The 12,791-nt window shown below is 43.6% G+C and overlaps 1 protein-coding gene across 1 annotated transcript in view; it reads left to right on the plus strand.

Annotated features, from left to right (window-relative positions):
- Positions 1–9,791, plus strand: part of LOC126474527 (protein scarlet-like) — a 392,530-nt gene extending 382,739 nt beyond the window's left edge. The window contains exon 15 of the mRNA XM_050101997.1: positions 9,485–9,791. Coding sequence (XP_049957954.1) covers positions 9,485–9,666 — 182 coding nt within the window. The 3' untranslated portion in view covers positions 9,667–9,791. The remainder of the gene's footprint in view (positions 1–9,484) is intronic.
- The last annotated feature ends 3,000 nt before the right edge of the window (positions 9,792–12,791 follow it).

Genomic DNA, 12,791 nt, shown 5'->3' on the forward strand with positions numbered 1-12,791 from the left:
CTACACTGGTAGTGAGTTGGCTATTCTGAAATATGCCTAATGTGCTCTAATGAGATCTGTAATTTGCAGGTCGCTAAAATATTGGCTATTCCATTGAAAATAGACAACTTATTAATAATAATTCCTTGTTGCTCAACGGCTTGCCGTAAGTCTTTGAGTTTGAAGCCACTTTGGCGACTAGGACTACCTTACACGTTGTCTCTCTACTGTAATGATTTTAAAATTCTCAGTAAGGATTGACGAGAGCTACCGAGGGTTCTCCCAACACACAAATATTTATGTGTCATCTACCAGAGTGGAAGGATTGCGATGATGCCGTGTGTGGGGGCCGCGTGTATTCATATAGGCGTTGTCGTTTTCTGTACTGCTATGACTGCTTTTGCCGTCGTACTTAAGTACACTCCGTTCTGATGTTCCTATCGATGTGACACATGCTGTTGGCATTAATTTCAACGTGAGATGTTGCCCTGGTATTACTTTAACATTATTTGATGAGGCCCTATCCGGGGGGAACAAATAATAAATTAATTACAAATCGGCAATCCATGACTGTTTTTATAATCTCCTAAGTGTATTTACATCTGAACCCGGTCCCCTGGGAGAAGGTGTCTGGTAGAGCTATTCGGTTTTGCCAGTTGCATAACAAAAGGTCTCAAATTTCTATATTACTCGTACTGCTACAGAACGATTATGATACAAAGTTTCAGGGATGATAAAAATACGTCGTGAACCAGCCCGAAGATGTTTCAGTAAAACCGACTCGGGATTCAAACGTGTTAATAAACATCACAGAAGTTTCTGGAAGTGGCCACCATTGTCGATGCAGCGCTGTGCTCTATTTATAGAACTGTGAGACACGATTAGCTGCTCTGCCTGAGGAATAGCACAGTAGCGTTCTCACTGTCCTACTGTAGCTCTTCCAACGTGTGAGGATTATTTGAGTGCATCTGACCCTTCAATTTGGCCCAAAGGTAAAAATTACAGGGAGAGATATCAGGCGATCGAGGTAGTTAGGAGACTTCACTGCATCTGCTGATTTTTCTCTCATCAACGAACACCTTAATCGCTGGTGACAAGGTTGTCCAGATGGTATGTACTGTTGCCCCGTCGAGCTGAAAATATCGATACAGTCACCCATCATCTGTAAGTTGATCCACATATGAGGTAAAAAGTTTCTGGAGAAACCGTGTAGCATTAACGATTTTGTGAAAGGATAATTTTAAGATGCGGACGCCAGACACTGTACAGCAAACATCGATCTTGAGATTATGTAATGGCTCTTCTGCATCTACATTTATACTCCGCAAGCCACCCAACAGTGTGTGGCGGAGGGCAATTTACGTGCCACTGTCATTACCTCCCTTTCCTGTTCCAATAGCGTATTGTTCGCGGGAAGAAAGACTGCCGGAAAGCCTCCGTGCGCGCTCGAATCTCTCTAATTTTACATTTATGATCTACTCTGGAGGTATAAGTAGGGGGAAATAATATATTCGATACCTCATCCAGAAACGCACCCACTCGAAACCTTGACAGCAAGCTACCGACAGCAGCTACCGAAGGTGATTTTCTGATGGTGCAGTTTCTACGAATTCACGTACCCTGACTGACTGAACATGGCTTCATCTGCAGAAACGAAAAACTTATGGTCCTAAAGTCCCGATGCCACTGGTCTCAGGTACCGCTGGTAGAACGTAACACGCGAAGGTTGCTCTGGATGCTTTAAGTGATTCCCAACACTAACTTTCTAAATATACAGATGCAAGTCGTTTTCGATAATGTTTCACACTGCAATCTCCTAATTCCCACTTGCATAGATAAAAGGCACTGAAATTTGCCGACTAGGTTCCAGGTGCCCATCTCTCGAGTAATTTTTTCAGGTGTTAGAAATCTTTTCAGATAGTTATGATTTGCATTCACTACCGAGATTGTTTCGCGCCGTTTTTCCACAAGTTTTGCATTGCAGAATATGCTGGAGGTTTGGCCAAAACACTTCCGTTTTTAAACTCTTGGCGCAAACAGTTCTACGCATGTTTTCCACGGGTTGTGCTTCGCATAACATTTGACAGTGTTTATCGTGAACATCATTTTGCTCCGCATTCAGCTGGTCGCTAAATACGTCTGCTCCTCTCAGGCAGCCTGTTTTTCGACTGATCATAGTGAATATCGGGAAGACTGATTTGCCCATGGCTGGTTGATGATACTTCATACGTAACAAAATCTTCCACCCCAAAATTTTCGCAGACACCATTAGGACAACTTTAAGCGATTTAGACAGTCATTAGCATGAATGCACTGAAGGAGTTAGATGTCGAAGAGATGAAATATATAGTGCTCACAGAATACTCCTTTTTCTGATCGTACTCCAACATTTCAGTTGTCTCGCAGTAAATACATGCGGATTTGTTTGTACCGCTGCTACACAGTTATGTTTCTCTAATCAGTTTATTTTCTTTTCTTTCGTCGTATCTTATTTAACACGCTACCAGTTTCTTGGTTGGTTCAAATATTTCCAGTGAAAGATATCGAGGAATTCGCTCGACCGGAATACTTTCAGCAAACTGCCGCACAACTGCTCCAACAGCAGGGCAACGTTCGCCAGAAACAAAACCATTGTACCCTCCCCACACGTAATATTTATATTATAATGATGAACCATGAACCATGAGCCAAGTGTAACCTCCCCACACGAAATTTTTTTATATAATATGAACCAAGCGTAACCTCCCACAAAAATAATAATTATTAAATGAATTTTAATTATATTGTAACCTCTGAACAAAATTAATTTTAATGTAACCTCTGAACGAATTTGGCTCCCATTATAATCACTGTGCACAAATGCATTCACATTTAATGTAACCACAAAATTCAATTCCTAAACCCGGAAATAATAAAAAAATTCAGTAACCCTGGTAAATTTTATGACGACAGCAGCGCTGCGCCTCGGCCCTGTATTCTGAATAAAAAAAGAGGAAAAATTCTTACCTCAATAAAAACTGCGAATATATATCTGCTCTTATGTAGAAATTTTTTTGCCACAGCTTCGTGCAATGCTGGCGTATATATTTTTTTTGATTGTTGGAAGGAATGATCATGCATTGGAAATATTCTTTAAATTTAAATGAATGTTTTTCTTTAAAAAATTACTTTATATTATAAAATTATTATTGGGGCATTTTTTAAAACAAATTAATGACAGTTAATATACATTACTAGATATGCGCAAGGCTGCTTCTTTACCTTCTACAATAATACTCATCGGCCAGAGTCCCGACCAGAGCAGACTGCCGACACGCGCAGGCACGCGCCGACAGCCGACTACTAAAGACTACTGCCTACTACTGCCGACTGACTACTAAAGCCGACTCGCGCAGACTCGCGACAAGCAACAACTAACTACATACTACTCTCTGGTCAGAGATTCTGCCATGCCTCGCCCATCGCCGGCAACACATACGTCTTACAAAATGATCTAAGTTTTCGACTGCCGTGTTCATTGTTAAAGTCTGAATAGTTTCAAGAAAAAGTTGTCTGATCACTAGAACGACAGAAAACACGTAGGGGCTTAAAGCGCCCAGGTAAGACCACGAAACGCACCTGAGTCATGTGTGGGATACGTTCTCTTGACGGCGGGACCATATTTCACAGCGCTATTATCTTACTGTTAATAGCGACACGGGAATGAAGATATACACTGGTATGCAAACTTAAGGACGAAAGTAACTTTCGCTTGATATGTCGCTGCCAAGTAACATAGTTCGATAAACTTGGACCGTACATAGAAAGAGCTGCTACGGCACAGTAGAGAAGGTAACTGAAAGAAATTCTCAACGAGACGAAGGAAAATGACACTTTTATTCAGCGAAAATAATTACACCGAACTCACAGCGATTTATGAAGATCCTCTAGACCTTACAAAAGGCTGGACTTGGTTCTCGACAGTTGTGTGTGCTGACTACGGACGGAAATGCATGTTCCGCAACGTTCTCTCGTGCCTGCCACAATATTAGTAAGGAGTTCCGGTGATAGGGTGTTCCATTCTTACAACAGCGTGGCTGACAACTGCTCGATGTTGTTGGTGCATGTGAACGTGGAGCAATGCGTCTCCCAGACGCCACCCACACGTGCTCGATGGGATTTAAGACGCTGGAACGGTCCGGTCAGTCCGTCCGCCGAGTACCCTTGCGTTCCAAGAACTCTTCCATCTGAGCAATTCAATACGGTCACGCAGTTTCATACAAAAAGTTGAAATCAAGTCCTATTGCGTCCTCCAAAAGAAGCATCTGGTGGATGCGCAGAACCTCACAATAATGTCGTCTGATGTGTGTACCGTGTTCAAAGACTTTGAGATCAGTACGACCATGAAGTATTATGATTCCCCATACCACAACACGTGGACCACAAAAACTATCATGTTGGACAGTGTTGGACTTAGCCTGCACTCATATGGCGAGAGTTGTGAGTACGTAATGCACCCATGAACATTGTCGATAATGATCGTTTTGGTGGTCCACATGTTACGGTGTTAATTTGCACAAGTGTACGGACCTTGACATTTCTGAACACGCTACACTCGGCGGTCATCGTTATTGTCACACTATACTGCTTCCGTATGTGTGTTTTCAGAGGATCGTTCGGCCCTGGCTTCACTTTTATGGATGACAGTGCGCTTATGGATGACAGTGCGCGATCGCATCGAACAGCAGAGGTCGAGGAACTCCTTGAGCGAGAAGGTACCCAGAGAATGAACTGGGCCTGCCCGCACCCCCGGCGTATATCCCGTCATTCACGCGTGTGATACCTGGGTGAAACGTATTTCAGGACGTTGACATGCGCCGACGACCATCTTGAAGTTTTCAACTGCACTGATGGAGGAATGAAACCCTACCACAAGAACTTCTCTCCAAGTTTATGTACGGCATGGGGGCACGTTGCATTCCATCATTGCCGACCGTGATGGTCGTACACCCTATTATGAACCATGTTCTATCTTTCGTAATGTCCAGGGGTCATTCATAAATAGCGGTGATTCAGTGTAACCATGATCATTGAGTAAAATGATCATTTCTGTTCGTCTCATTTTGTATTTATATCGGTTGCCGTTAGTGCTATACTGAAGCAGTTCTTTCTGTGTATGGTCCAAGTTTCATCGAGCTACATTAAGTGGCAGTGATGTACATGCGAAAGTTACTTTCATCCTTAAGCATTAGACATCAGTGGATTTTCATTAAAAAGTACAAATACAGTGTCATAATTCGCAGCTATAAACGTTTTATTTACCTGCGTACGTCAAAACATTCGACATACTGTGCGCTATAATTTACCGGAAACCGCATCTAGATATATCTACTCAATCTACATGTATTTATGGATCCTGCCTGACATGCCTCACCTTGTATATGACACCTGATGAGGTTAAAATTATGTTCTGAATTCTTTATATTCTTGTCGGGTCTGCAGCCAGGACACAATGCCTTAGCAGTCCATCTCGCTAACAGTGATACCACTTCAACACCTGCCGAATCGTTAAAATAATGTGTCAAGATGAGTATTGCATACCCGACAAAAATATAACGAATTAATACGCCGGGAAAATTTACGTAGCCTTATGTTTTTTTGTTCTTATCCAACAGGCTTGAAACGGATGCTTAAAGCCACAAATTTTCCCCCGATCGTACTCTGTCTTCCGCCTGGGTGAGTGTCTTGCTAACAAATTAGTGGTTACACCTGAGACTCAGTTCCAAATATGATGCTGTTCTGCAACGCTGTATTCTTTACAATCAAGGATTTAGCTTCAGAATATGCAACCAGCGTTGATACTCAGCTGATACCTTTCTGTGTCTACAGTCAGTACAGTACTTCCTGTTTCCCTCTAGATCTTCAGACTGCATGTTAGTTGCAGCCAATTAAAATCTGTCGCATTAACCTGGGGCCTCCTTTCCTTCCCCTTTCTTCTCCCTAAGCGCTTATTTTTCACTGATGATGTCCTTGCTCTTCTCTTCTATTCCATGCCAGACAAGTGGCATCGGAGTGGTGTCAAATGGTGGTCCGCCTGCAGGCGTCGACGACTGTTTCGCAGGTTTTCTCTGTAAAGGCACATTTTTAATATTCTCAGTAAATGTTGACGGGTGTCACCGATGATGTTGCTGAACTGGGGCATCTTAGGAGGACCATTTGCCTTTGTATTCACGCAAGTTTCAGTGTCGCTGCTCTCTGTGACCGTATCAGAAGAGGGTGCGAAAAAGGAGTCCTGAAAAGCATAACCACGCTTTGCTGCTTCAGATCACATTCAGATTTCGTCGAATGGTTTTTGAACGATCCATAATGGTTACAGACTGCGGTCGCGCTGCACTCTAAAGTGGTGCGAACACGTTCAATGGTGACGCAGCCCCACAATTGCATTAGAGAGGAGCTGAAACGTGCAGGGTGACGACAGGGTCAAACGTTCTGATCAGCGGTGCATTTGAAATGGTTTCCTCTGCCAACCAGAAGAAAACAGATTGATTTCAATGCTGTGTGTCGCCGTTCTGACCTCCATCGTGGAGGCTTGAATAGAATGGGTGACGACCTTTTCGTCATGAGACACGTCAACGGTGGAATTGGGCAGAAATGTTGCGCAATTTGCTGACAATGTGACACCATTACCCCCCTTACGCTTCAGATGAACTTCTGAATTGTTCTCTTTTTTCCGTGTGTGTCGATACCTTGCTGTTTGAAGCGCCGCCGAGCCCGAGAACTTGGAAAAAGCGATCCTTTAATACTGTTGCGCGGATGTGGTGGACCTCCAACTCGTCAGACCTGAACCCAATCGAATACATCTAGGATGTGGTTGAACGTAGAACGTAGCGTCAGAGCTCATCGTCCCCTCCCCCCCCCCCGCCCCCCCGGTAATTTTCGGGAATGAGGTGACTTGCGTGTGGAGATATGGTGCCAACTCCCTCCAGCGACCTACCCCAAGGCCTCACTGCTTCCATGCCACACCTCGTCGCTGCTGTTACCATGCCAAATGTGGACATATGAGCTATTACGTAGGTGGTCATTATGTTCTGGTTGATCAGAATATATGAAAATGCAGTTGATTTGAGCATACTCCTCCGTATGTTTTACTTCTGGCAAGTTTTGGTAACGTTCCAAATTTCATTACAATTAATTAACATTATCTCATGCCAAATTGAACTTAAATATCTGAATAAGACTTAAATACTGATAAAACTGTGTATATTTTTCTATTGGCTTAATCAGTTGAAATCAGCTTGTCTACGTTTTGCAAATGAGCTGAAATATATTTAAATTAAAGACATTATAGTATTAATAAAGGAACAAATGTGTGAATGCAGTGTATATTAATATTAGTTGTAAGACAATGTTCTTCTCAGAGTCTTTTTTTATATATGTAGCCAGGACATTATTCTCGGTGATCGCACACATATGCAAAATGAATTCCTTTTGTTCTTCACCGACCGTTAACAGTCTGTTGGGATCTTGCATTAAATTCACTCCTCTCTCAACGTATCATATGTCACCTTAAGAATTTTCATAGTCTCTTTGGTACTAAGGCAGGAAGTGTTTGAATCCGTAGAAGTAGGAACCTTATCTAAGAGTTATAAATCTACAAGAGACTAAACCAGCAAAGAATACAGGGAAATGTGGAAGACTGGTTGGAAAGAAGGATGTACAAGGGTAAACGAGGGCATATAATGACAACTGTAATCATTATTGTTGCTTTAGTAGATTTGTCATTAACTCTCTTCTAAAGCTGAAGGTGTTACTCAGTTCCCTAATATAAAGCGGACGGTTGTTCCTGAGTCAGGTTCCCGCTGCTGAGCACTTCGAGAACGTTGCTAAACGGTGGAATGGGACAGAAAGGATTCTGCTCTGATGGGACAGGGTAGTGTACCAAGTTGTTCAGACAACAGCATTAAGGTCGAGGAGAGATATGGGAGATAGTGAACGTTGATAAGAAAGTAGAGAGGACACAGGGTATGAAAATGCCTGCGATTGTCTGCGTGCAGTCAGGGTTCCTGTACATATGATGGTGAAATGTGAATTCAGCAATTTCCCCATTTGAAGCGCCGGCCGGAGTGGCCTTGCGGTTCTAGGCGCTGCAGTCTGGAACCGAGCGACCGCTACGGTCACAGGTTCGAATCCTGCCTCGGGCATGGATGTGTGTGATGTCCTTAGGTTAGTAAGGTTTAATTAGTTCTAAGTTCTAGGCGACATGACCTCAGAAGTTAAGTCGCATAGTGCTCAGAGCCATTTGAACCATTTTGAACCCATTTGAAGTAATAAAGAGATTCAGAGCAGAACATCTTAGAAAACATTTTGATGGATTATGAGTGGCCTATAGGAAAGTGCTAAATTTAAATTTATTCATTGAACAGTTTAGGCGTTCCTTCAGTAGGATGTTACGGTACAGTGAATAAAAAGATTTATCTGACAACAGTTAACAACGGATCACAAACTGCATGGTTTGTTGTTGGATATGATAATTCTTCAAAACCCAGTTGAAGCTCCACGTTTTGCCACACACTGAAACTTGATGTTTACTCTAAACTTGGCGCGAATGATTAAACTGAACGTAATCTCGAGATGAGTGCAATTTCATCCCGGCTAATTCGAAACTCACTTCTCAACGAGGGCTTATCCGGAGATCGCTGCCTACCAACTGGTAGTGATACACGCCCAGCGTGTTCTCGCAGCACGAACAACGATGATAATTCATAAAACATTGTCAGCAGGCAACGATTAATTTTGCTTTGCTTTCTTTCTCGCATTCGAGTTTCGCAATGAATAGGGAGGATCCATTTCTGGCACATGGGTTTGTGAATAAGATATGCCTCACGAATCTGAATTTGGAATAACAATAAACACGACTGAAGGTCAGAGAGACTAGGGAACAGGAGATGGTTAGAGAGGTGGAGCAGAGAGGAAGTAGGAATAGCGGGGGAAAGGGGGAGATGGACAGAGAGAGCAGGCAGCAGGAGTTGGAGAAAGAGAGGGAGGGAGGAGAAGATGGACAAAGAGAAACTGGAGTTTCAAATGTGTGTGAATTCCTAAGGGACCCAACTGCTAAGATCATCGGTCCCTAGACTTACACACTACTTAAACTAACTTATGCTAAGAACAACACAGACACCCATGCCCGAGGGAGGACTCGAACCAACGGCGGCAGGGGCCGTGCAATCAGTGACATGGCGCCTCTAACCGCGCGGCAGAAAGTGGAGGTAGTGATGGACACAGAGAGGAGGGAGGAGGAGTTTAGGAGCTATATCCAACTCCCATACATATTTTGCAATTGCGAAGCATTGCCTGGTATGCTAGAAGCTTGTAAATGTCAAAAAAATAGTAAATAAAACGACGTGTGAGAATACGGGATCTTTGAAACTCAGTTTATGACACTACTTATATGGAACCTACGTGATAATGAAAGGAGAATTGCTGATCTAGGATGACGTGTTTTACCTCTGTCTCTCTCTCTTTGCAGCATGCGAGTTGCCCGCCGGTGCGATGGGTGCCGGATGTGCCACGGACGGCGCGGAGGTGCTGTCGCAGTACAGCTTCGCCGAGGGCCACTTCCTCTACGACATCGGCATCATGCTGGCACTGTTCTTCATCTTCCATCTGCTGGCTTACGCTTGCCTGAGGGCGCGTGCTAACACTAAGTGACTACGAAACCGGCATCAGTGCTGCCATTCCACTTCACATTCTTGTGCCATGACTACAGAGACACAACTCATCCCGTGTACAGATAATTTATTAGAATCAATAAACTGTTTTATGTTATGCTGTAATACTTGCGAACTCAATACATTATTTAGGCCCCCTCCTTATATGAAATATTGTGCACCTGGGATGTCGTACAAACTCGTTTCGTGGAACCTAATACAGTCCGCATTCTAAAAGGCACGGAACTGTTAGATGGTGTAAATCACTGAATGTTTTGCTGGATGTTAATGCGGTCGCGCATACTGCGCCCTCTGTAGAGATGAAGGCTGCAGCTGACGTACGCGGTCTTGGAGGATAGGGAAAGTTGCCTGTTATTACATTCTGGTGTCTTTCTTTTACCCTCCGTTTGTGCGGTTAAGATTCGAATTTAGAGGAAGATGTGCTGTCGCATTATTATTAGACGTGTGTGACAAGTAAAACGAAGAATACAGTGGAGTTGGAAAATATGTAGCAACACCGTGAGAAGTGTGTGCTTGAAGATAAAAGCAGATGCTAGCCAAGTCTGCAGGTTGCGCTATTGTATCTGACCAGACTACAAGTGTCAGTCGTGCTCAGGACAATGTTCTGTCTAGTCATGAGTGCATAATGTCGAAGCTACGTGAATTGGAACATGGGCGAATTGTGGGTGACTCCATAACCAGAGTAGCCGAGTCTTTGGTGCTCAAAGCGGCACCGTATCGAAGATTTATACCGCATACAGGGAAAGGGCAAAACCATCATCCGCTAAGTCACAACGCGAAAGAAAGTATGTGTTGATTGGTACTGATAGACGGATATTGAAGAGGGTTTTGACGAAAAATAAGCGGACGACAGCTGCAAAAGTCATTATAGAGCTGAATGTCGCACTCGCGAACCCTGTCTGCACCGATATACACTACTGACCATTAAAATTTCTACATTAAGAAGAAATGCAGATGATACACGGGTATTCATTGGATACATAAATTATACTAGACCTGACATGTGATTACATTTTCACGCAATTTGGGTGCATAGATCCTGAGAAACCAGTAGCCAGAACAACTACCTCTGGCCGTAATAACGGCCTTGATACGCCTGGGCATTGAGTCAAACAGAGCTTGGATGGCGTGTACATGTAAAGCTGCCCGTGCAGCTTCAACACGATACCACAGTTCATCAAGAATAGTGACTGGCGTCTTGTGACGAGCCAGTTGCTCGGCTACAATTTACCAGACGTTTTCCGTTGGTGAGAAATCTGGAGAATGTGCTGGCCAGGGCAGCAGTCGAACATTTTCTGTATCCAGAAAAGCCCGTACAGGACCTGCAACATGCGGCCGTGCATTATCCTGCTAAAATGTAGCGTTTCGAAGGGATCGAATGAAGGGTAGAGCCACGGATTGTAACACATCTGTAACGTAACGTCCACTGTTCAAAGTGCCGTCAATGCGACAAGAGGTGACCGAGATGTGTAACCAATGGCACCCCATACCATCACGCCGGGTGATGCGCCAGTATGGGGATGACGGATACACGCTTCCAATGTGCGTTCACCGCGATGTCGCCAAACACGGATGCGACCATAATGATGCTGTAAACATAAGCTGGATTCATCCGAATAAATGACGTTTTGCCATTCGTGCACCCAGGTTCATCGTTGAGTACACCATCGCAGGCGCTCCTGTCTGTGATGCAGCGTCAAGGGTAACCGCTGCCATGGTCTCTGAGCTGATAGTCCATGCTGCTGCAAACGTCGTCGGACTGTTCGTGCAGATGGTTGTTGTCTTGCAAACGTACCCATCTGTTGACTCAGGGATCGAGACGTGGCTTCACGATCCGTTACAGCCGTGCGGATAAGATGCCTGTCATCTCGAATGCTAGTGATACGAGGCCGTTGGGATCCAGCACGACGTTCCGTATTATCCTCCTGAACCCATCGATTCCATATTTTGCTAACAGTCATTGGATCTCGACCAACGCGAGCAGCAATGTCGCGATACGATAAACCGCAATCGCGGTAGGCTACAATCCGACCTTTATCAAAGTCGGAAACGTGATGGTACGCATTTCTCCTCCTTACATGAGGCATCACAACAACGTTTCACCAGGCAACGCAGGTCAACTGCTGTTTGTGTATGATAAATCGGTTGGAAACTTTCCTCATGTCACTACGTTGTAGGTGTCGCCACCGGCGCCAACCTTGTGTGAATGCTCTGAAAAGCTAATCATTTGCATACCACAGCATCTTCTTCCTGTCGATTAAATTTCGCGTCTGTAGCACATCATCTTCGTGGTGTAGCAATTTTAATGGCCAGTATTGTCTCTCAAAAAGAGCTCCGTAAGCAAAGAAGTACAAGGCGAGCTGGAATTCTAAAATTACTGCATCATCAGAGATACGAACGCCGGTAATAGGAAAATGTGGTGAGAAGCCATAAATCTTAGAATAAGGAACAATGGAAGAAAGTAATTTGATCGGATGAGTCTTGTTTCACACTGTTTCCAGGTTGTGACCGCGTTCACGTCCAACGAGCAAAACATGCCAAGGTTTCAGTGATGATTGGGCACCCATATCGTGATAAAGCGTAGGCCCCATGGTTACTCTGCAGCGTCACATTACTACCGAGCATTACGTGACCATATTGGTTTATCGCGTTGCCCCTGGCCCCCACAGTCACTAAAAATCTCTATACAAGTGGATGGGTGTATGTTTGTATGTCCCACATCCCTTGCGCTGAGGATTATTAAAACGATCTCTACGCACAAAAATTTCACCACATAAAAAAGAAGCCAGATATGAAGCACTTAAAAAAAATATTTATTTGTGAACTCTGCGCAAGGCTGATTATGAAGTAAAATTTTCAATGTCTTCACTTGAAACTGACATTCAAATTCACGCTTCCCCGTTAGACCAGAATAATAAAACTTTTGCAGAACTTTTCAAGATAAAACCATTACTAAGTTCATCAGATTGCCATGCAGCAATTTAGAAAATTAATTATTATTTTCGTGGACAAGTTATTCCTATCAGTAAAAAGGAAAAGGGAAAATAAAAGATAAGTAAGTACGTTTGTTTCAAATTTTCTGCCCGATTTGTGGCATAATTACGA

This window comes from Schistocerca serialis, chromosome 4 (genome assembly GCF_023864345.2).
Source record: "Schistocerca serialis cubense isolate TAMUIC-IGC-003099 chromosome 4, iqSchSeri2.2, whole genome shotgun sequence".
NCBI lineage: Eukaryota > Metazoa > Arthropoda > Insecta > Orthoptera > Acrididae > Schistocerca > Schistocerca serialis.